At 50.7% G+C, this 22,891-nt stretch overlaps 1 protein-coding gene across 2 annotated transcripts; it reads left to right on the top strand.

Moving 5' to 3' along the window:
- The first annotated feature begins 98 nt into the window (after positions 1–98).
- On the top strand, positions 99–22,609 carry SLC17A9 (solute carrier family 17 member 9). 2 transcript variants are annotated; one of them, XM_048074751.2, is made up of 13 exons: positions 99–3,224; positions 10,660–10,857; positions 12,383–12,522; positions 13,154–13,253; positions 13,996–14,126; positions 14,870–14,966; positions 15,855–15,951; positions 18,087–18,174; positions 18,467–18,501; positions 19,017–19,132; positions 19,502–19,557; positions 19,934–19,963; positions 20,053–22,609. In XM_048074751.2, exons 1-13 carry the CDS (start codon positions 3,118–3,120, stop codon positions 20,214–20,216), a joined length of 1,359 nt encoding a protein of 452 aa, XP_047930708.2. In that variant the 5' UTR covers positions 99–3,117; the 3' UTR covers positions 20,217–22,609. The 2 variants fall into 2 exon arrangements, with proteins under 2 accessions (XP_047930708.2, XP_066834445.1); XM_066978344.1 differs by lacking the exons at positions 99–3,224; positions 10,660–10,857 and having other exon boundaries at positions 10,867–12,522.
- Positions 22,610–22,891: the final 282 nt, after the last annotated feature.

The raw sequence follows: 22,891 nt of genomic DNA, 5'->3' as shown, positions 1-22,891 counted from the left end.
AAATGATAACAAGGAATACTTTGCCCTACATCTCCCTTTACACTACAGCAAGTTGTGATGGGTTCTGACCTGCACTGTAGATCTTCTCCGTTTAGAAACAGCTGGTCAGTATTAGTTTCTGCCATAAAGTTCTTAATGACAAAGGAACAGTAGAATTCATGAGGAAAGCTGTGTGTCCCCAGCCCGCTTGTCAGGTAGTTCGCATTACTTGCACAGCTGTATGGGGACAAAAACCAAAGGGTACGAACAGGACCCTCTATTCTTTCCCCTCTGGCTTTCATATTATGAAATAAAGGACAAGGTTGGCCAAAGTACTGGTGGGCTACACACCGCTACCTTCGGCACTTCAGAACCAGAAAATCCTGTGGGTTTTTTTTGTGTTCCATGTGTTAAGCTGGAATTCCGATAACATGCTTCTACCTTATACCCACCTGGATGAATTTGTGCACGGGAGTTGCTGTTCGTTTAAAAACAATCTCCCTTTTGTCAACTTCTCTGATCATTTGCTTATTTTTCAGCATATAGCTGTGTGCAGCAATTTTGCAAATTTCTGTTGTTTGGCGCTAGAAACCACCTGCATTTTCCTTGGATTGGGAATAAGTTATGTTAAAACTGCTCATACTTAGCAGGGCTCTTTAAAGCTGCGGTCAGACAGTTCCTTCAAGAAACAGTTGTCTTTTATGGAATGTGTGAGCCTATTTCTCTTCTCACATCCTCTCAGAAATACATAACTGCATCATGGTTTGTGCTCAACTTCATAAAATACCCACATAATATAGCCATCGTGTGGGTAAAATTCAGTCATAGTAAATGTCTGCTTGAATACTAACCAAATAATTTGTTTGATTTAAGCTTTGGACAGATAAAGCTGAACACAGAAAAAAACGGGAGATTGTGTTCTTGAGTAAGATTATTTTCTGAAGTCAACACCTGTCTAATGTGTTATTTCCATTTGCTATTTAATCAGCCTGATGGGAAGTTTACTTCCAGAAAGTTATGAAGCAGTGAAAGCAATAATATGTGTTCTTTTACGTTTTAAACATTTATGTGCATGTGGTGGATGTTAGAAGCTGGCTGTTAATTTTACACTCAAACGCATTTTCTAACTGCAACTATTTTTGAAAGTAAAATTAGATCTTTACATTAGAAACAAATTAATCAAAGAACCTTTTGATTGAAGAGGTGATGTTGAGCAGTAGGGAGGAACTGGAGGAGTACAAATACAGAAAACTTTGACGTACTCAATTTCTAAATTCAATCAATTTTAGTAAGTTAATAAGCCAACATTGCAGTGTCAGTGTTGGATGTGTGTGCATCCTATAGAAATGAGACTTAACATAGTAACTCAAGTATGGGTACAAGATTTTATTTGTGAGTGCTGTATTGTGCCCAAAATCTCGTCTCTTCCATTCTTTCTTGACCTTATTACCTACATTTCACTTCAGTACTTACATCAGCACTCATCTCCCCTCCTGCCTGGAATTAATTTAACTCCAAACATATATGCTACTTAAAACCACCACAACAGAAACAACAACTATATATACAGCCCTTATAACAGATTGAACAATGGTTTTGATTTTTGGCTGCATTTTTTCATGACTTGGCTCCCTCTTCTGGAAACAGACACAGTAACAGAATGAATAAAAATACCTTCTTTGCATAGTTTCTAATTTCCTGTCCAAATAATTGAAGGAAAGCCTACAATCTGATGAAGGTTGAGCCCTGGGGTTACTCTGCACAGCTCCCCCCAGTTTCCACGTGCCAAACTTGTGTGCATTGTTTGCTTTCTGTATGGGTTGGAGGCCTGTACAACTGTATGTGGCTGTGCCAGATGCCTTTTTGGGGAGACCTCTTTCCTTGGAGGAAGAAATGCTGAGGCAAAGAACATAGTATGTTTTTATGATTTTTGCTTTTGTCAGCCCTAGGGGCCTCCTGGTTCTGGAGTTGTTTCTATGAAGTGCAAACAACATTTTACTGCTTCATCCTGTAAGGTTTAGCTCAATAATGCTGTTACTTCTCCTGATTTAAGCTAACTGCTTTTCAGGGACTTAAAAAGTATTCCTCTTTGGAGAAGAATGAGTGAGTTAGCTGAGCGCTATTCTCCTGAAGTCTTAGTTTTATTGAACGTTTACAGGCTGCTGGCTTTCCTGGCTGCAGACGAGAGAAGCCTACCGTGCACCTGTGCCCTGTACTTTTTAGTGTAACCCAGGAGCTTCAGTACCTTTTTCCCAAGGGCCGTGTATGCTCTTGGCAGGCTATGCGGGAGCTCCTTCTCCATCCTTTGCTGACCTAAGGTTTGCCGTGCCTGCACCCAAGCTGCTGTTGGCCACCTGTACAACATCTTAACAAAGCTCCTCCACCTGCTCATTCATACTCCTGAAGTGACTCGTTCCTCCTCTTGTTTTGGACTGGGATAATCATTATTTTAATCATCTATTTCCATAAGGGAGCCTGATTACATCTCCGTGACACTTACAGGAAGGCAACGGCTCTGTCCAACAGAGTTCAATCGGGCTACGACAATGCTGATTCCTGTTCATTTTCTCCCTAAATTTGGGTGGGACTATTGTATTCACTTCTAAATCTTAAGCAGAGAGAGATGTTTCTGCTGGCAAACCTGAAAAATAAATCTGAAAGCTGGAGGAGCAGGGGGCTGTCCCTGACGCCACAAGCAGCATTGCAACTTTCGGGTACAGGAGGGACAGGACAGGCATGCAAAAGAAAAATTAATTTTAGTTGAAAAGTCAGTAAAATTTAATTTTAGTTGAGACATCTGTTACCCCCTCACCGTGTTGCTGCGGGGGTGCAATTACTTACCGGAGGGGGGGGCAGAAATTCGTAATAACTAAACCAAAAGGAGCCCATCGGTCCGACGTGAGGGCTGGGGGCTGCACAGAGCCGGGGGCCGCGGGTTCGAGGCTGCTCCTGTCCCGGTCCCGGTCCCCACGGGCCCCGGGGGGCGGTGGCGGTGCTGGCTCGGGGCCCGGCCGGCCCGGCCCGGCGGGGAGGCGCCGACACGTGGCCGAGGCCCGGCGGGGGGAGGCCGGCAGGCCGTGAGGGAAGGAGGCCGGCTCGGTGTGAGGCGGCGGGGCCGGAAGGCGCTGCCCTGCCCGCATGGCCGCGGGTGGCACCGCGGAGCTGTGCAGCGCCGAGCGCGGCCCCGGGGCCTCGCAGCGCCGCGGCATGAGGAGGGACGGCGCCGGGGACCCCTTCTGGCCCAGGTAAGGCTGCCTGCGGGGCGCTGCCCGTGGAAAAGCCGCCGCCGCTCGGCGGAGAAGCGGCATCGGGAGCCGCTCCGAGCGCCCCCGGGGGTCGGAAACGGGGTCCCGCCGCCCCCGGTGCTCCCGGTGGGCCAGGCGCGGGGCTGCTGTGAAACGCGGGGGGGGGGGGGGGGGGGGGGGGGGGGCGGCTAAGAATACGAAGTAAATCTCCTCCCTTCGTTTCTGGCCCGCGGTCGGTTATTTAAACACGCCGCTGGAACTGCCGTGAGGTTTTTATCGACGTGTTCCAGTCAGGATGTTTGTCCTGGTGATAGGAATTAATGAAGATAAAGTCCAGGCGGGTAGCTGGGCGGGAGCTTGACAGCGCTAGCCGTTTGTCAAGTTAAGTCATTAAAATAATTAGCGCCTCTGTTAAGCCCGAAGGGACCACTTTTAGAGCGGGGTGGTCCCGTGCTTGGTCCTGTGCTTGCAGCGGGGCTGTGCTGCCCCTGGGACCCCTGCTCCAACGCTTCTCCTGGTCCTGGTCCTGGTCCTGGTCCTGGTCCTGGTCCTGGCGGGGCACCTGATCCTACAACTATACATTCCTACGGTTTAATAATCCTACAGTCACAGATGGTGCAGAAGTGTCTTGTGGCAGCTGGAAGTGATGCTCAGAGGCAAGGCGTGACCCCGATAGCCGGGGCTTTGCCCCACTGCCCCCCAGGCTTTTGGGGTTTTATAGGTTTGTCTTGATGCTGCTGCGGTGCTGAGCGAGGTGCTGAGCCTGGCAGGCTGCCCGCTCCCCTTCGCTTTGGGGACAGTGTGTCCCCATGGTGAGCCCACCGCCGTGGCAGCATCGAGGGGCAGCCACGGGGCCGGTGACATCGGTGCCAACGCAGAGGAACGCGTGGCCCAGGGGAGGATTTGCCCCTTCTGGCAGCGATCAGGGTGGGTGAGGTGGGCTGAGGTTTATCATCAGTCCCTTCTTGCGGTGGTGGCACAGCCTCAAGCTGCCCCCCTGAGGTAGGGTCCCAAGAGTGCCAGGTAGGTCTCACAAGCAAACCTTTGGCACTTGTGTTGCTTAAAATTTTAAGATTCCCCCCCAAAAGCAAATACGAAAATCCCTTCTCTTTGTCGCCCCCTTTGTAACTTTTTCATAAGTGTTTGTGAATTGGGACTGATGGGAGACAAAGAACCCCAAGACAAATTTTCATGAAACAAAAGTTTCCACTTGGATGTCTTTTCTTGAGAAAAAAAATCATACGTTTGGCCAGAATGAACCTTCCAGCTTCCCAAATTTATTCTAAAAGGGCGAACAACTATAACACTTCCCAAAACAAGAGACTGCTGATGAAACATTTACCAAGAAAGACATATTTTGAAACGATTCCGACCGTAGCGCTGCTAGTAACCGAAAGAATTCAGTCAACGTGAAGGAGCAGCAGGACAAGCGTAGCTCTAATCAGCTCGTTATCTCTATTGCCGTAATTCACAGAGGCAGAGATCGCGTCCCGTCAGGCACGGCCGCACACACGCGTGGTTGCAGCCCTTGTTTGGGGACGTTTTGTGGTCTAAAGCCAACGAGACATGGGGACGGCGAGGGGAGCCTGCTGCCAGCTCACGCGAGCAGGTCGGGGGCCGGCTGGTGGTTGCAGGAGGCGGCTGGTTGGGCGGTCTGAAATCGATTCGGTGGGCAGTTTTTGAACAACACATGCAAATAAATAGCTGTCAACATTTCCAAGTAAGTAGTAAGTTATTGCCATGGAGGCAAGGTTTTATCGAGTGGGGGAAATGACACAGGTTCTCCTTTCATGCTCCAACAAAAGACATGCCAGGCAGCCTTCCAAGATCTGTCTGCACCATCAGTGCAAGGAGAGATAAGCACTTATCTTCGTGGCAGGTTTATTTTTCCATCTTTGTTCATGCCGCTTCTTCTTTTGTCCTCCCTTTTTTCAGCTGGCTCTTCCTTCCTCTTCCACTGTTCTTGCCCTGTGATTTATCCTGCCTCTCCCGCTGCCCTTCCCAAACTTTTCTGCAGGTTTCCAGTGGCTCCATTATCACACATCTGCTCTTTCTCTTCCAAGATCAACTCTCGGGAATTTCTGTTTGGGGCTTGAAAAATTGCTTGCACGTTTATTTAGCACATCTGGATGTTTAGATAGCACTTTCTGCCTGGAGATCTCACCGTGCCAAGCGGGATCCCTTCAGTAGATGTGTGGTAGCACCTCTGGTTGAACAGGAGGGAAGACCAAAGCACCCAGAAGAGAAATCTATGGCCAAAGGCAGCACACAAAGCCCTGGGCAGATCCAGCAGTCAACGTGGAGACAACGCTTCGGATGGTGCCTCCAGGAGAGAAACAGAGCACAGAGAAGTCAGTGTGTCCTGGGAAGGAAATGGCTCCTGAAACCACTCTGCATCTCCCAGCCTCTGGCTACACCTGAAGACAAGGGATTATTATAGCAGTTTCTTTAAGCTCCACAGATAAAAGGGCTTGTACCACTGGCCACATGCTGGCCTCCAGTCGCCTGACTGCGCTCTTTGCCCGGAGCCAGAGGTCACGTTGTTTTTCTGAGCTCTGTGCCCCGATCTTTTGTCAACACGATGCTGTGGCTTTAGTTGCATTTTTTTTTTTGATGGTTGGGTTTTTTTGTCATACAAGTTCCTCACCCTGAATTTAAGCACGTATTTTTAAGCACGTATTTATGGCTGATCCGTATATGTCCTTAGATCAGTGTGCAAAGCACACATGTGCTTTATTATTACATTTTCCCACCTCCTCCACCTGGACTAAACAACTATTTCCAGCTCATGAGAGCTGCTGAAATCTAATTTCATCTTTGCTTTTGCCGAAAGCAAGAAATGAAGAGAGGGAATAAACTGAGAGCTGCGCTCGCTGAACACCACTTTGTTGCCATCTGTGGCTCTGCGGAAGAAGTTTGTGCACAGGAGGCTAACAGGAAATCAGCAGCTTTCCCAGTAAAAAAGCCCTGTGTCCTCCGTGCTGCTCTAGCTGGCTGCAAGCTGGCAGATTGGAAAAAAGACTCCTCTAAACCCAAAAGCTACTTTTGACAGCAAGAAATCACCAGCTTTGAGCCGGGTAGCAGCACGACAAAGTCAGCTTGAGGAGGGGAAGAAAAAGGGCTCTCTTGACAAGCGTGTTAGATTTTCAAGGGTAGGAGAAATTGTTAAGAAAAACAAAGAGAGAGAAGTGAGAGGATTGTCAAAGCAGGTTAAAAATAACTACCTGGGTATTATCTCCTCGCACGGGAGTGTCTGCATGACTGCTGTGTCGGACCACGTCAGTCAGGCTGTAATTGTGGTGATTACTGTAAATTAAAGCAGGAGGCAGGTAAGCAGGGACAGAAGTTCTTTATGGGGGAAAATGATACTCCGATGGGGCTGGGAATGGGTCACGAGGAGGGAAATGCCCCTGGTCTGCAGGTGGTGGCCCCGTGGCGTGGCTGGGAGCTTGATGCCACCCCGTGGTCCCCATCCTACTCCTCCTGGGGTTCTTGCAGGGATGGGCGCATGCCTGCTGCGGGTGGCTGGGATGAACGAGTGGCTCCAGCGCACGTATCCTCTGTGCATCTCCCACGGAGCCACTTCGGGTCCCTGTCTGCAGGAGGAAACTACGCCAAGAAGGCTTCTGCCCCTTCCAGTTCCAGCTCTGGGCAGCACCCACAAGCACTGGAGACGGCTTCCATCCAAAAGCTGTTGCTGGGGCAGACCGTTCGTGGTCTGCACAACTCTCTTACCACCTGAAAAACCACCTGGCGCTCCTGGCTCGTGCCTTGAAGGTGGCACGGAGCTGTAATCTAGCTGATAGCCTCAACGCCAGCGAGTCCATTTTAACAGCGACCTGCAGTGTCTGCAAACACGACCGCAGACCGAGGGAAAGGAGCAAGGCAAGGCAAGAGAAATAAAGTTGAATCAATATTTGCTCTGTGGCACCTACTGGAGAAATTCCTCCAGCAGGAAAACACCCTGCAAATAAAGATACCCTGTGCTGCTGGCACCGCTTCGACCGCGGGATGTCCCAGGCATCCTTAAAAATCAATATTAAACACCGTGCCCTAGGCTGGGGACCTGTTCTTGGTGGGATCCAGGTCCCAGGTGAAGCACTGGATGCTTCAAAGCAAAGCCGTGACCATGACCACCCAGCGCCCGGGGCTGTGTTTGGGGGAGAACCCGGGCTCACCAGACAGGGCTGCTCAGACACAAGGCTGCTGCCATCCAAAAAGCCACCCAGGAACAGTCATTAGGACTCAATTATAGTTCTCGGCGCTAATTATAGCCCGTCTGGGTGGTGGTTGGAGGCTTACGAAATAGGAAGTATTTTCTAGCTGCACGGCTGCTTCGGCTGCGAGGAGGGCGCCGGCGGCGCGTGGAAGGGGATGCACCTGCAGGCGCCTGCTCCCTGCGAGAAGGAAGAAGGTGCGACGGGCGAGGAGAGCACGGCCGGGCGGCGAGGAGCTGCTGCAGTCCTGCAGCAACTGCTTGAGTCAGCGGGGTGGCTGCAGGCAGGCCGGGGAGCTTCACCCCCCGATGGTTTCGGAGGTGGCAGCCCCTCTCGCCGCGGTTTCTGCCCCGTGCGGCGGGGGAGCAGCTGAGAAGCTCGGTCTGCGTGACGGCACCGACACCTGCGACTTCCTTCTGCTTGGGTTTAGATGAGCCTGCCTCTGACTCGGTTTGGTTATCACCAGCACAGGTTGTTGCTCCCTCATCAGGGAAGCGATTTAAGTTAAATTTGCTAATTCTGGTAAAGCTCTGCTTCCTGGATGGCTGGTGTTAGCTACAAAAACTATTGTTCGGTTTGTCGTTATTCCTTAGCTCCTAAAGCAGTTTTAATTTTCCTCCTTTGCGCTAGTCAAGGCTTCTCCTGTAACCTTTGCTGTTGTTGTTGTGCACGGAGCAGAACATTGACTCACCGGCAGGCTCTGTGATAACTGTAATTAGGAGAAAATGCATTTACAAAGCTCTTTCCTCTGATGTAAGCACATCGTTGTCCTTGCAGAGAAATAATTCTTGCCATGCTTTCAGGTGGGTGTGGGCAGCCAGTGATTATATTTGACACTCATATTATTTGAGGGGATTTTCCTAGCTGGACGTGCTGCCTGCAGAGCGAGTGGCGGTTGGAAGCCCTCAGTAGAGTTCCTGCTTGTTTGGGTCTGAAGTGTCTACTGATGCGTATAAAAATACAGGAAAAGGGCATGAAATTATAGAACGGAACAGTGATCGAAGAGAGCACCTAGACCATGTCGTGTTTTATATATCATAAGCAGTGGTTTTGGAAAAGAGTGAGGCTCCTCCTGTGCCCCCTGCCCGCAGCTCCCCCGGACAGTGGTGTTACTGCCTGCGGGCTGCGCTTTCCCTCGCTGCAAACACCTGCAGGAGGGAACAGAGCTGAGCTGTGCAGGCCTTTTTCTCTCCGTTTCATACCTTATGCAGCCTTACAGGGGGAAAAAAAGCCAATCTCATATCCCCTTAGAGTGCTGCCGTGCTCACCAGAAGAGCTGCTGGGAGAAGAGGCAGCGCCCAGCCCAGCTCCAGGCACGGGGAAGCTCAGAAAGGTCTCTGTGTGCTCCAGGGAGAAAAGTACAGTTTGGAAAACTGTCTCGGCAGCTAAATAATAGCAAACATACGCACATCGCAGGCATTTACTTGGTCACCTCAACTTCAAGAACTGAAATAAATGGGCGCTGTGCTGCCGTGGGTAGCAGGGAGCTGAGCGCTCCGGGCTGGCAGCTGCCCATGTCCGCGGGGCAGAGGCACTGGTTTGGCAGGCACAGGCGTGCATCTGATACCGGCTAGCCTTGGGAAATCCCTCTGAGGGCTCTGCCGAACGGCTTCCTTTTATTTCTAGCCCCACCTGCCCTGTGCCTCCTGCACCCAAACCGCTGCCCAGGCTCTCCTGGGCTGGCTCCGACACTCAGGAGCCGGCGCTTTTTGGGCTTTGCTGCAGCAAACTGAAGTTGGTCGGAGCCACAGCTCCTGGTGCTGGCTGGGCGGCCAGCCCAAAGCTTTCATCCGCAGGTGATAAAAACAAATCAAATTGTTTGTGCAGCAAATTAAAGCGTGCTCGTTGCATGCCCTTCGAGCGGCGTAAGACCAGGAGGGCGTTTGTCAGCCGGTTCAGGTGACCGAGGCAGGTCAACCCTTGGTTCCTTATTCTCTCAGCAAACATAAGTGAGGTTTTTTAGTTCCTGTGCTGTTTTGTACGTTTCTGTGTGCACAATAAGGATGGTTCGAACCTTCAAAGCTCTGCTGAAAGCTCCCAGTTCCTCCCGCCAGGAGCCGGCACGGAGCTGCTTGTCTGCCTTGTCAGGAAACGGCAATAAATTCATTTCCAGCGGGCACAACTGCTCGGTGTGTTTTACTTCTCATTGTTCCTTTGTCTCCCTCCGTGCCGGGCCATTTGACACGTTTATAAATGGGCTTGTGCTGTGTGGGATTAACCTACATTTATCATAAACCCAGCACAGAGGAGTAAGTGCTCATTTCAATATAAAAGTGACCCAGGTTGTTCCCTGGGCAGACGGCGGGGATGTGTAGCAGGGTGGAAAGCACCGAGGTTAATGCCTGGTACAGTGAATTTCACAATCATCTCTGGAGCAGAGAGAGCCTGTTTGTTCAGTGCTCTGGCTTCTGGGCACCAAATTAACCAAATACAAATAATATCAATAGTTTATGTTCTCAGTGAGCTTCTTTTTCACAGGCAGAGGTGGATGCAGCCTGCAGGACTTCACCTGCACGTGTTGAAGGAAGAAATACTGCCAGCCTGGTCGTCTGCTTGAGCTCTCGTCCTGGGGCTGAGGATCACAGACCAAAACCGAGCGTTACTATGAGCACATCCTTACTAACGTTATCCTAAACTTCTTGCCAGGCCAGGCTGGATGACTTCGCTCCTCGCTCTGGGCTGTTCAGCCCCACTACGTCCTGTCTCTCCCTAAAACTTGCCTCCACCTCTGTTGTTTTTAAGAAGGGTGACATGCCACCTCCCCTGGGGAATGGGCAGGAATGCCAAATAACAAATATTTGCTACCAAGACAGCGTGTCACGCGCTGACCTTTCCTTTTGTTACCCTTACCTTTTAAAGAACAGTTTCTAAAGCTTTTGTTTGGATAAAAAGCCCAGCAAAGGAGGTTTCCGCCCTGCCTTCCCCTTGACCTACAGTCAGCAGCTCCCAAGCAGCCTGGTCCACCTGCAGCCTGCGGACAGACACAATAATTTTGGGATAAAAGTTAGCATAATGCTTGAAAGTCACCAACCAAACACACTTCCAAGTGTTTCTAAGCACTGTGCCACAGGGGGATCGTGCTGACCTTTTTTTAGCAGGACAAACTCATTACAGCTTGCGAGCGAACCAGTCCCACCTGTAAAAGTGCTCGGTGGGCACCCATCTGCCTGGCAGATCATCCTCTGGCCTTTTTCCCACCTTCTGCTCTCTCCTTGCAGGCCCACGTGCCGCGTGTGGATGGCGATGCTGCTGCTGGGGACGTGCCTGCTGTACTGCGCCCGCGTCACCGTGCCCATCTGCGCCGTCGCCCTGAGCGCTCACTTCGGCTGGGACAAGAAGCAGTCGGGCGTCGTGCTCAGCAGTTTCTTCTGGGGCTACTGCTTGACGCAGATCATCGGAGGACATATCAGTGACCAGTACTGGAATTGTGTTTTCCCCTGCTCGGGCTTTTCCAGTATCGCCTAACTTGGTTTTGACCTCTCGGTTGACAGTGCCAGGTTTCACCCTGGGACAGTAATGGGGTGGAGGGTGAAGCCTACGTGTGGGAGAAGCTTTATGGGTTTCTCTGTTAGCTTTGCCACAGCCTTGGTTCAGGAAGCACAGGTGTGGTTTTGACGATCTGCTCACATTCCTGGGTCTTCAAACTGGTGCCATGCTCACAGTGCGGCGTGCAGGGAAGGACTTTGTACAGGCAAAATCCCCAGCAAACACAGGGAGTGCCCACACGGTAATTACTGCCTGCCAGTAGAGGCCTGCAGTTATGTTAATGGACACTTAGACCACCGTGGTTTCTTTTCACCTTCAAACGGTGAAGAGCACTTTTATACCAGCGTATTTTTTTCGGATGGAGGTGGTTTTTACCACTGGTTCCGTAACTGCAATAAAAAGAGCAAACCCACAACCCTACACGTGAAGCTGACAAAAGAAATAGTGTGTGTAAAGTGGACTTGATTTTAGGAAAGTGATAAATGCTGAGTTCTTGCGTGGTTCATAGCTGCTGCTCGCTGGGAGTGTTATTTGTCCATTAACAAACAGTTTAATCCCAGCTGTGTCTGACAGCCGTTTGGAAGGGTTTATGGGTGCAGTCACTAACCACAAGATGAAAGATTTCCTTCTTGCAAGGACTACAGCTTTTTTCTATTTGAAATAATCTATTCTGTCTTCGTTTCCATTTCGGCACCTCCAGTGTTTCCACCCTACATTCTTGTGCAATCTTTTCCCAAGCAAGCCCCTATCAGAGTTTCCATCATGTTTTGAATGCCTTTGGTCTATCACATCAATTAAAAAACAACTACCCCAGCTAGCTGTAAGGAAAGATCTGGTTAATTAGCCACTCACATTCCTTTCCCCAGCCGCCCTCTCCTTAGTGAGGAGGGCTTTCCTGCGAAACCTTTTGTGAGAAGGAAGGAGTGCGTTATCCATGCAGGGCACTGTGCAATTTTGTTATGCTCCTTAACAGTCTGCAAGCAAATGCCAGCAAAAAAAAAATCCCCCAGCTGCTAACAGGAAGGCGTAGCTGATGCAGGAGAGCAGATGGATGAAAAGACGTGGTCATTGTCTAAGAAAAGCAGAAGGGCAGCAGCAGCTTGGGTTTCCCCTGCATCAGGGACAAGTCTTTGGGGTGGCTGCGTGCTGGTGCCTGGTGCTGGACGGGCAGCACCCACCAAGGGCTGTCCTGGTGGCTGGCATGTGTCCTGCTCCGGGGCTGTCACTGGGCCCCTTCGTGGGGTCCCACGCTCCCGTGGAGGTGGGAGGGGAGGAGGCCAGCTCCGCTGATCCTGCTCCCCGCAGGGCTAAGACCTCTGTAAGAGGAGAAGAACAGGTTAGATGGACAATTTGCTCTTTAAAACCAGCTGAACTGGGAAGAATGCTTGAATTTTTGAAAGGGCCTTTGCCCTTTCTCCTGCTGCTCATTTCTGATGCGCGTTTTCTGTCTTCCAGAATAGGAGGAGAGAAAGTCCTCCTCCTCTCGGCGTCAGCCTGGGGCTTCCTGACGGTCATCACCCCGCTGCTCACACACATCTCTTCTGCCCATCTCGTCTTCATGACCTGCTCCAGGTTCCTCATGGGGCTGCTGCAAGGTGAGACCCATGTCCTGAGCATGCGTGTCTGTCTGCCCACAGGCTCCTTGCTTGGGGCTCGCAGGTTCAGGTGCAAGCCATTTGGTTTGCAGTGCGTGAACTCCTCCTGCGTGTTCAAGCAAGCCTCTGTCTCAAAGCTGCCTCTGCACCTGGAGCTTCTGTAGAAAAAAAAAGTGTGACATTTCTAAAGTCACCCACAAATCATTCCCCCATAGAAATCTATCTGCCAAGCATGGGCTGCAACAATAAGAAGCTACAGCTGCTGGCTTCTGAAATCAGATTTAGATTTTTCTGTGTTTTAAAACTCCTTCAAAGCACTTGGTGAAAATTGGTCCTTGCCAAAACCTCTGGATAATTTGGGATGGTTTTCCTTTCCCCTTGCCAAATTGCAGCACTGGCACTGATGAACTTACGGTAGCAGTTTTGATGATGGAATGGAATTATGGAGAAGACACAAACAAACCTTTCCTTGTGATGGATTCCTTTACTCTGCTATATCCCTCTTTTGAATTCATGCAAAGTGTCATTGCTTTGTCTCAGTGTTTAGCTCTTAATGCATTTTTTAAATTTGCCTTTGGTTTGCCGATGAGGGCGTACCCTGACAGCCCCCTGCCCTCCTTCCCTTGCTCAGGGGTCTACTTCCCATCGCTGGCCAGCCTGCTGTCCCAGAGGGTCCGGGAGAGCGAGCGAGCCTTCACCTACAGCACGGTGGGGACCGGCTCGCAGTTCGGGTAAGTTCAAAAGGCAGATGGCTTTGAGCAGCGAGTGACAATCTCAGGACATCACGGTGATGAAAGGACAGTAAATAGTTGGAGGCAAAACTTGCAGCCCAAAGTACAGGCAGGTTCCTGGGTCCTTGAGGATGCCGGTTGCAGCTGGGGAAGCCTCAGGCAGTTGCTGTCTGTGCTCTCATGCACACGCTGCTGAAGACTTTGTGGTCTTTGAAATGCACGGTTTGCTCTTGTGTGTGTCAAGGATTTATGTGGTGGTTTTTTTTTTTTCTTTCCTTCCGAGACAGACTTTGAAGAGCGTTTGCAATATTTATTTACTGTGGGGAACAGCCTGATCCAGTAGGAAGAGCAGGGGTCAGCGCGAGACTGCTTACCTGTCCTCCCTGACAGATGGCGATAATACAACTTTCCCATCTCTTCTGTTTCCATGAGAATTTCCTTTCTAAACAGAAGAGTTGCTTAAAAGCCAAATAGAAATACCACTGCATTTAATCGCTTTGTTTTTATGGGGGTGGGAAAAGTGGGACTCAGTCTGCAGCTGAGAGTTCGGGGGTGAGGTGCTGAGCATCCCCAGCTCAGGACCTGGCCCTGCCGGGACCAGAGCAGGCTGCAAAGCCACAGGGTGCAGCAGGTGGACGTGCAGCATCCATCCCAGGAAGCCTCCCTTATGGCTCCATGCCATCCCGGTGTCCTCGGCCAGCCCTTGGCAGACCCAAGAGCCAGCTTGCGGCTTCCCTTCCAGGACGCTGGTGATCGGTGGTGCAGGATCTCTGCTCCTGGACTGGTACGGCTGGGAGAGCGTCTTCTACTTCTCTGGTTTGCTCACGTTGCTCTGGGTTTACTGCACCTGCAAGTACCTGCTGACGGAGAAAGGTAAATTCAACCTCATCCCTTGGGCTGCAGGGCTCGGGGTTTCCAAGGGCTCGCCTGGTTTTACACAGTGAATTTTGTTCGGGTATCTTGTATAATAAACAGTGTCTGGCCGAAGATGCTGAACCCAGAAACAATGTTTTGAGCTTTTATGTTGCTGTTTCAGTCCCACACTGGATTATGTTGCTGTTGGGAGTCGCCCTGACTCCTCAGTACTCTTAAGCACCAGTGAAAACGCCAAGCGGAGCGTGATCTTGTAAGTGGATTAAGCTTAAGCAGGGCGAGATACTTATTCCCAACTGAGAGCATCTACACACAGAGCTTTGAAAAAGCGGTTAATCTGAATATCTCTTCCCAAATAACTGTCTGGGAGAAATTCCACACATTGGCAAACCATTACACCTGGCTACAGTGCTCTTAGCGTGTGGTATGTAGGGGCCCAGCTCATCTTGTGCCTGGTGCTGCCCTAAATGCAGACCTCGTCCCTGCCCCAAGAGATTTCTGTCCAGTTGTGATGAGAGATGCAACAGCTGGGAAGGTGGCTGGGTGGGGCAGCGCGTGGATGCAGTGGAAGATGCTTGGTGAACATAAACAAGGTGTTTTCATGAGCATCCAATGCTGGTTTTACAAAAGAAAAAAGAGTTTGAAAGAGATTTAAGATTCTCATACAGGTCTCACAGGGCTCCCTCCAGCTGCACAGAATATTGCTGATCAGAGCTTTCATTTGTACGTTTCCTTCCTTGCAGAACTCACCATCCCCATAGAATATTTAACGAGAGGCCTCTCGATTTCCAAGCAGAGCAAAGTGCCCTGGAAGCAGCTGTTTACGAAGGCACCCATATGGTAGGCAGCTGAAGTGGCCCCGCGCAGCCACGGCCGGCTGGGAGAGCTCCTCTGCGCCGCGGCATTGCCACCTCTGCCTGCTTGCTTCTTCTGAGCTTGTTCTCTTATTTAAGTATTTGGGAAACACCACCACATTTTCTAATCCCTCATATGTAAATAAAGAACTGAAAGCGTGAGCTTGATGGAAGGTGGGGTTTGTTCTGTCTGGAGGAATGCTAGGCTTAAATATTGCTGGCAAATCTTTCTCTTTCGGAGGCATTTCCCTGGATAAGTGTGGTGCTCCTCCGAAGCCGTGCTCCCCATGCGTGTTAGAAATGCTGCTTGCAGTGGGCTGCTGAGCAGCGCTGCTCAGGGGCACTGGGAGGCACGGGCTGGGTTTGCATTGCTGCCAAAGCATCTCTGGAATAGATATTTTTTGGGGGGGAGTCTGCATTTTGCAGTGAGGCTCATCCAAGCACGGCGGCAGCAGGTTCCCAGGTGCTGCTAAAGACAGGGAGGAGGGTGATGGAGCTTGCTGCCCTTTCTTGCCTTGAATAACCGTGGGACATCTGCTGATAACACAACCTTAGAAAGCCCTAAATGACACCTCCTGCCGTGCTGGAGGGACTTTGCAGAAATGTGCTCACACAGTCACGGTTCACACGGTGAACCTGGCCTGAACCCACGGCTGACGTCAGGCATCCACCCTGGTGAGGGCAGCTGGGGAACGCGTGGTGCTGCGAGCCCAGAGCAGTAGTTATCTGCGAAAAAATCTCAGGAAGCAACGGCAGTGCTATAAGGGATTTATTTATAGACCAGGAGCTGAAATACTGCATTGCTAGAATGGCCCTTTCTCGCCCAGCGTGACCTGTCAGTGCTGATTATTCCCTCCCCGCTGTATTTTCTCAGGGCTGTCATCATCGCTCAGCTTTCTACATCCAGCACGTTTTTCACTCTCCTCTCCTGGCTGCCGACTTTCTTTAAGGAAACTTTCCCCGAGTCAAAGGTAAGGTGGCCGAGACGCAGGAAGGGCTGGTCTCCGTGCAGAGGGGATGGTGCTGGGTGCCCACCGAAGCGGGTGGGCTGGGGAGCAAGGGGAAGACAGAGGGGTTTGGTGAGAGCAGGCTGGGAGGCAGGAGGAGATGGGAGGCTTCCCTGCGGGGCCAGGAGGCGTTTCTCCATGCATACATCTTGAGATGCGCACGAGCATCCTCCCTCTGGGTAGGCAGAGGCCGGTTTCTAATGGCTTGGTGAGGGATGCTAAAGTGAGGCAGACCTGGGGCACCTTCCAGGCAGGGAAGAGAGGGTTACGTCTGGTTTTCAGACTGCATTTTATTTTATTTTATTTTATTTTATTTTATTTTATTTTATTTTATTTTATTTTATTTTATTTTATTTTATTTTATTTTTTTATTTTTTATTTTTTTCTTCTGAGGGAGGGATGATCTTCAAATGGCACGGAGCTCATTGTACTATGCCGTTGTAAATGACCACCATTCCTGGGTTTTCATAAGGTTTTTAACTATATTGACATTGTATAGCTCAGAGATACCGGCAATAAGTGCTAACTACCATTAATAATGTGTAGTCTAAAAACACTGTTAAAGCTTCCCTCCCCTCACCACAAACGACGTTCCCATTTTTCAGAAACCTAGGCAAGACTCATCTGGGCTGAGAGCTACTATTTTTATCTTCTTGTTCTCAGAAACTGAGACATCCTTTTCCACAATGGCTCTGTTAGTGTTTTTTTTTATAATTTCCAGAGCTGCTTACAAATGCCTTTTAACATTACATTTGTAAGGTGCTTTATGGCATGCTTGATATTTATTTTAAAATCGTGTATTAAACCAGTAAACATATTGTTGTGACAAGATCTGTGCACCTCTGGTAATATGCTTGCGTGGCAGTAATTTGCCATCTGTTAAGCCTTATATCATGGTGCTCTTATGTAAGATGCTCCATATAGTGCTCCTGCATCCCATAATCGCTTCATGCATTTTAATAAAACGGGGCTTGACAATGCTCGATTTTAAGGGATTGATGATAATCCGTAGCATGGTAAAACTGTGTCACCTACTGGTCGGCCACCCTTGCTGCAGGTGAGATGCCTTCACCGCTGTGCAGCTTGCCACCTGCAGCCCACCTGGCTGGAGGGTTTTGGCGATGGGATGAGACAAGGGGTGGCCTTGGTGTGTTGGGACTGATTGCTGGGTGACCCCAGCTGGCGTCACGAGATGCCACAGACATTACGCCACAAACCTTATGGGATAACATTTCCAAAAGTGACCAAGGACCTACATTAAAAGGTGCTGAAAGATGCAGATGGGCCCTGGTATGATTTCCAGGAGCAGCTGAAACAGGATTATTCAAAAGCAGGATTATTCAGCCCTCCCACGCATCCTGATGCGGCAAGGGAGGGAGGGAGATGTCCGTGGGGAGGTGGGCTCTCAGCAAAGGGGGCTGGAGGGGATGAGGCATGGGTTGATTCTACCCACTGAGATGAAGCCCGGCCCCAGCACACGCTGATTTCAACTCCCCGTGGGATCTGGGCACCAAAACGCCTGTGAGCAGCTGTAATCCAGATGACCAGCAATCATCTGTGATTACAAATGCAGCAAGCCTGCTTAATTGAAAATAGTCTGAAGTATGTTGCTACTGTAATGTTACCTAATCCTGGCATTAGAAAATCCAGCTACATTCCCTCAGCTTTGCAGTAACGCTGCTAATGAGGTTGAAGCTGCTGTTGGAAATTTTGCCAGCAGCTTTTCTGATGACCCCCGGGGCAGAGCAACATCCACAGCTTGCTTTCCAGGGCTCTGCGGCTCTCTGCCACGTCACCTTGCTGAACACTAAACTTTGCCACGTTTAATCCCTCGCCTCTGAGCTTTCTGCCTCTGCCCTGGAGGTAGGGTCACGGAGACAGAAGGAAAGGCAGCACACCTACCAAATGCTACAGCCCTGTGCTGTGCCTGATGGGCTGCAGGTTTTGGAGAGCTGCGGGCTGTAGCTGAGAGCTTGCGGTAGGAAGGGGGTAGAGATCCTGTAAGAAGTCCTGATCCCTTCATTTTTTCCTTTCTACAGACATCTGCAAGTAAGCTGAGCTCTGACAGCAGCCCTCTCTTGACTTTTGCTCTCTTTCAGGGTTGGGTGTTTAACGTAGTCCCCTGGCTGGTTGCAATTCCAACAAGCTTGTTCAGTGGATTTCTGTCTGATCATTTAATTAACCAGGGTAAGAGCTCTTTTGGCTTTTCCTTAGCTCTTATTCTATACAGTCTGGGAATAGAACCAGGACGGGAGGACTTGGGCTTGTTAAGGTGGAGAAATCCTGGCAAACAGACAGCATGCAGTTCTGATATGAAAGTGGGGTCCCATCCACGTGCTTGGAGCTCCCTTTGATCTCACAGTATCCATCCAGAGATGAGCTCTGGCCATCTGAAATCCACTACCTTGTGCTCACCTGGCAGGAGCACAAGGAAACCTGTTGCTCTGTCTTTACGTGGGACTCTTCCTTTCTCTTCCAGGGTACAAGACCATCACCGTTCGTAAGTTCATGCAGGTAAGAGACCTCTGCTTTCATGCTGCTGCTGCGAGGCAGATCAGATCGCTTACGGGGCTGGGTTGGTGGTTGCGGGGGGGAGGTTTTGTAGCTTTGCAGACAGACTTGACTGGCGTGTGTGGGAAATGAAATGCAGAGGAAAACCTGAGCAAGGAGCAGAGCGTGGACCCACAGTTACGTTGTGCTTGGAGCTGTGTGAGTGCTCCGAGGAGCTCTTCCTCCACAGGCAGGGGCCAGCTGTACACTGTCACTGCAAAGGGCCCTTTAGATACTGAGGGAAGAAGCAGTGCAAGGATGAGCAGAAATAGAAAACCCAGGAGAGAGCACGATGTGTCCTGCCTACTGCGCTGCACTGCCTCTGCCCCCATCGTGTCTGTATGGGGGGAGCAAAGACTCAAAGAGCACCGCGCACACGAGCTGTTCGCATTGTAAAAGGGCACAGTCTGTCTGCGAAAGGGCTTGCTTTCTGCCTCACAGAAGATCTGCTGCAGTATTTCATTTCCCCTTTCTTCCAGGTCATCGGCTCCGGCGTCTCCAGCATTTTTGCTCTGTGCCTGGGCCAGACATCCAGCTTTTGCAAAGCCATAGTGTTCGCCTCGGCCTCGGTCGGACTCCAGACCTTTAACCACAGGTAATGAGAGCATCAATGAGCTGCAGCCCTCAGCTCCGTCACTGTGGGCTCACAGAGCAGGCTGCCCCCAGCCTTACTGAGGCGCTAAACCTGGCACTTCCCGAGGAGGGGCTGGCCGTGCTGCGAGCAGGGGCACGAAGCGGGAGGTGAATTGTGGTTTGCACCCTCTGAGTGCCTGGAGCTGAACCCTTCTGGTTCTCTCCTGCATTGCCCCACTCTCAGCCTCTTCCCTCCTCGTCTTCCCTCGCCAGTGCCGTGGGTTGTCTAGGCTCCTTCCATCTGTGTGACAAGCTAAGCTCTGTGCGAACGATGAAAAAGCAAATTGTGCTCCATTAAAACCGGCGTTTCCCCCTCTCTGTTTCTCACTAGTGGTATTTCAGTAAATGTGCAAGATTTGGCCCCCTCCTGTGCTGGCTTGCTGTTCGGTAAGGATTACTCTGGGCTTGGGGCTGTGCTGGAGAGGTGCTGTGCATGGGGGCACACGGGGCCGGGCGGCCGGGTTTTAGCAGCCGTAGTTCTTTGGGACGGCTGCTCTGTGCTTGCAGCCTCAGCACCCTTCTGTGCGTGCAGCTGCCTTCCCTGGGGCCTGGTGGCTGCACAGGCTGCTGCTTCTTTTCTCCTCCATCCGCCTGGAGGAAGGGGAGGGGGTGAGGAGAAGCGGTCCTGGCCCTGCCACCTTGCCGCTCCCCAGGTCAGGGGTCGGGTGGGAAGCCAGGTGAAGCTGCCCGCATCTTTGGGTTTCTAATACCCGGTTCCCGTGAGACAAGGCAAAATGACAGTTCCCTTTTTTTCATTTTACAGGTGTTGGAAATACAGGTGGAGCCCTCCTAGGTAAGGCACCTTCCTGCAGCTCATCCTTGTGGGCGGGCAGGATGCGGCCCCACAGCCCGTGCATTTCTTTCTCTTCCCCCTGTGCCCAGGAGTCATCTGTGTGTACTTGGCTGGCTACCTGATCGAAACGACGGGCGCCTGGACTTCTGTCTTCAACCTGGTGGCTGCTGTCAACAGCATCGGGCTCTGTGCATTCCTGGTGTTTGGGGAGGCCCAGCGGGTGGACACAGACTCCGCGTACATTGACCTGTAGAGAGGAGTCCAGCAAGCAGAGGAAGGATAGGGGAGCATCACGTCTATGTGTCATTGTTGCACAAGTGCCAAAGAATATTATTTTTTGTAGGTATTTAACAAAAAATACTGAGACCAAGTACTTAGTGGGTCTGAATGAAACCCACACCAAAAAGACTTCTAGAGTCCATTTTTTTTTGCTCAGGGCATGGCTGATGGCCTGTAGAGCCATCAAGCTCGACGTCTCCAGTGAGATTTTGGCCTTGGTTTGCCCCAGTCCGTTTCCAGTGGACAAACACCCAGGTGGGCTGCCCTGCTCGGTGGGGCTGCAGTTTGCACTCCCAGCTTATCGATGGAGCTGCTTTGCCGTGCGGAGCGTCGCTCCCTCCATGCTCTGCCTCCCTGTGATCGCGTGGAGGACTGCCAGCTCTTGGACCACCGCTCAACACATTTTGTCTGAACTAAAAGAGAGGAAGAACCCCAAAGAACGTACCTCTGACCTTAACCGTCCCTCGCGTGCCTTCGTTTTACAGCCCACTCGGCAGGTACAGCCTGGGTGCACAAGGGAATGGGTTGCGAGACAAATCCAAGGCTTCCCTTTGTGGCACGTGAGGATTTCTGGCTGGGTGCCTGCTGTGCACCTTGCGCAGGACGTTGCATCCGTTCTGCAGACCACACCAGACCGCTCACAGCAGCCCAAGGGCTCCCTCCATGCCCTGGCTGCTCTGCTCTGTGTCCGAGCCCGGCAGGACACGGGACAGCCGCGCGGTGTGGGTGCAGCCCAGCAGTCCTCCGGGAGCCCTTTTGCCATATGCTGTGAATGTAGAGGAAGGATAGGTCATGCTCAGTGCTACGGGTCCCAAACGCTCTCTGCTCCATCAGACGTGTCCTTCACGTGCTCTCAGAGGGGTGTGGGAGACTTTCCGAAGAGCCTGCGGTGGGCACGTTTTGTTTCTACTTCAAGCATAAAGTGAATTTCTGCGTTGGAGACCCATAGTACTGGGTGTGGATCCGTGCTCTTCCCCATGTCCGGGGGAAATACGTGTCTGTTCACGCCTCTGAGCCTGAATGTCTTAAGTTATTTATAAATATTTTTAAATTTAACTACCAAATTCTATATTTTACGTACTTGAGGCCTGATTCTGCATGCTTATTTTCTGTGGTACTCCCACCGAAACCCACAGTATTTCCAGAGGGGAAGGATTTACCAGCCTACAGTTTCTGGTTTTGTAGGCTCTATTTTAAACGTGACATTTAATATTAAAGTAAGTCATTGCTTTTCCTCCCACCCCTTGCTTGCAGCCCAAGTTTTGGAGCTGAGAACAATTCAGTGCTGCTCGGTTAGCGAGGAGCGCACAGCCAGCATCACGGCTTTGGCTTTACAGCTGCTGAAACTGTACTCACAGTGCAGGAAAGCTATAGATTCTGATTCACTGTCCCTTAAAAAAAAAAAACAAAAATCCTGCTTTTCCTTTTGTTTGGGCCAGATTTCTTGGAAGATACCTTGCTGTTTCTGAATAGACGGGCTGATAATGAAAATACTTAACTGCAGAGACAGTAATGGGTGCCGCTAAGCTGAGCTGAGCTAGTTATTGGGGGTATTAAGAGATAAAGATACAGCTGCCTGGTGTCTTCTCGAGGGAAAATAGCATCGGTGTGGTCTAAGCTGGGGCCAGAGAGATGAGTACTTTTTTTCTTCTTCTTTGCTTTTTTCCCTAAGAGGCTGTTTGCTGCCATGGGTCCAGCTCTGTGGCTGGGGTGCTGCAGAGCCAGGACCCAGACGCTGCTGGGAAGCTTCTTAAAATCAACAGGTAACAGGGGAGGGCAAATGCAGCCCAGGCTGGCCAGCCAGGCATCTCTGCCAGCCCTGTCCCTCCTCCCAGCTGAGCAGCTTGCTTGCACGCCCTTTCCTGTAGCAATACAGAAAAAAAAAAGGTTGTTTTTTTTTTTTTTTAATGTCTTGGCCATTCAGTGGTGCAACTCAGGAGAACAAGGAGTGGATTCCGGTTCTTTTTTCTGCTTGCACCGTTTCTTGTGGAAGAGTTGAATTCGGTTTAAATCACTCACGTTGAGATGAGGCAGCTGGGCCACCTCGTGGATCTGCAGGCTGGGAGATGTGGAACTGGGATCGTCAAAGGGAAGTCCCAGGTGATCAAACCGATGATGCTGGCTGTGCCTTCCTTGTACCACAGCTAGCGCTCTGGTGGGTTGTCTGCATTATCCATTTCTGTAAACTGGCCAATAAGTTGTAGATCTGAGGCTCAGGTTTCATTACGTTCATACATCTTCAGCAGAGTATTGAAACCCTTTTGCATATCTGTACGGTTATTAGTTTAAGCAGCCTTGCCAAAGCTTGCTGTCAGAGTTTTTTTCTTACGGAAGGACCTGAAAAATAAAGGCAGCAAATCATTTGCACACCGATTTTGTGGTTTTCCTTGAAAAATGAATGCAGAGGTGCTTATTCCCGTGGTCGGTAAGAGACAGACAGAGCTGGAGAGTGCTTAGTGAGACCGACTCCTTAGGGCTGAGAGGCTGGGCTGGGAGAGCAGCTGGGCTGGCGGATCTCCACAGCATCCTCACACATATGCTACAGCTTTTTTCCGTCTTATTTTGGAAAAATGACTGAAAAGCTGTCTTCAGCAGAGCTGTAGACTCCGGGATCAGGGGACACGGTTTGGTGTCAGTAGTTAGAGCAAT

Source organism: Anser cygnoides, chromosome 16, assembly GCF_040182565.1.
Source record: "Anser cygnoides isolate HZ-2024a breed goose chromosome 16, Taihu_goose_T2T_genome, whole genome shotgun sequence".
In the NCBI taxonomy this organism is placed as follows: Eukaryota; Metazoa; Chordata; class Aves; order Anseriformes; family Anatidae; genus Anser; species Anser cygnoides.
The sequence above is the reverse complement of the archived record's forward strand: the minus strand, read 5'-3'. Positions and strand labels throughout refer to the sequence as shown.

What these genes read in the sequence shown, in the direction of transcription:
- SLC17A9 (XM_066978344.1), top strand. Translation starts at nt 11,961, where the DNA reads ATGCAGGAGAGCAGATGGATGAAAAGACGTGGTCATTGTCTAAGAAAA. An exon ending in CCTCATGGGGCTGCTGCAAG is followed by an intron (nt 12,523 to 13,153) that starts GTGAGACCCATG and finishes TCCCTTGCTCAG; the next exon opens with GGGTCTACTTCCCATCGCTG. An exon ending in GGGACCGGCTCGCAGTTCGG is followed by an intron (nt 13,254 to 13,995) that starts GTAAGTTCAAAA and finishes CTTCCCTTCCAG; the next exon opens with GACGCTGGTGATCGGTGGTG.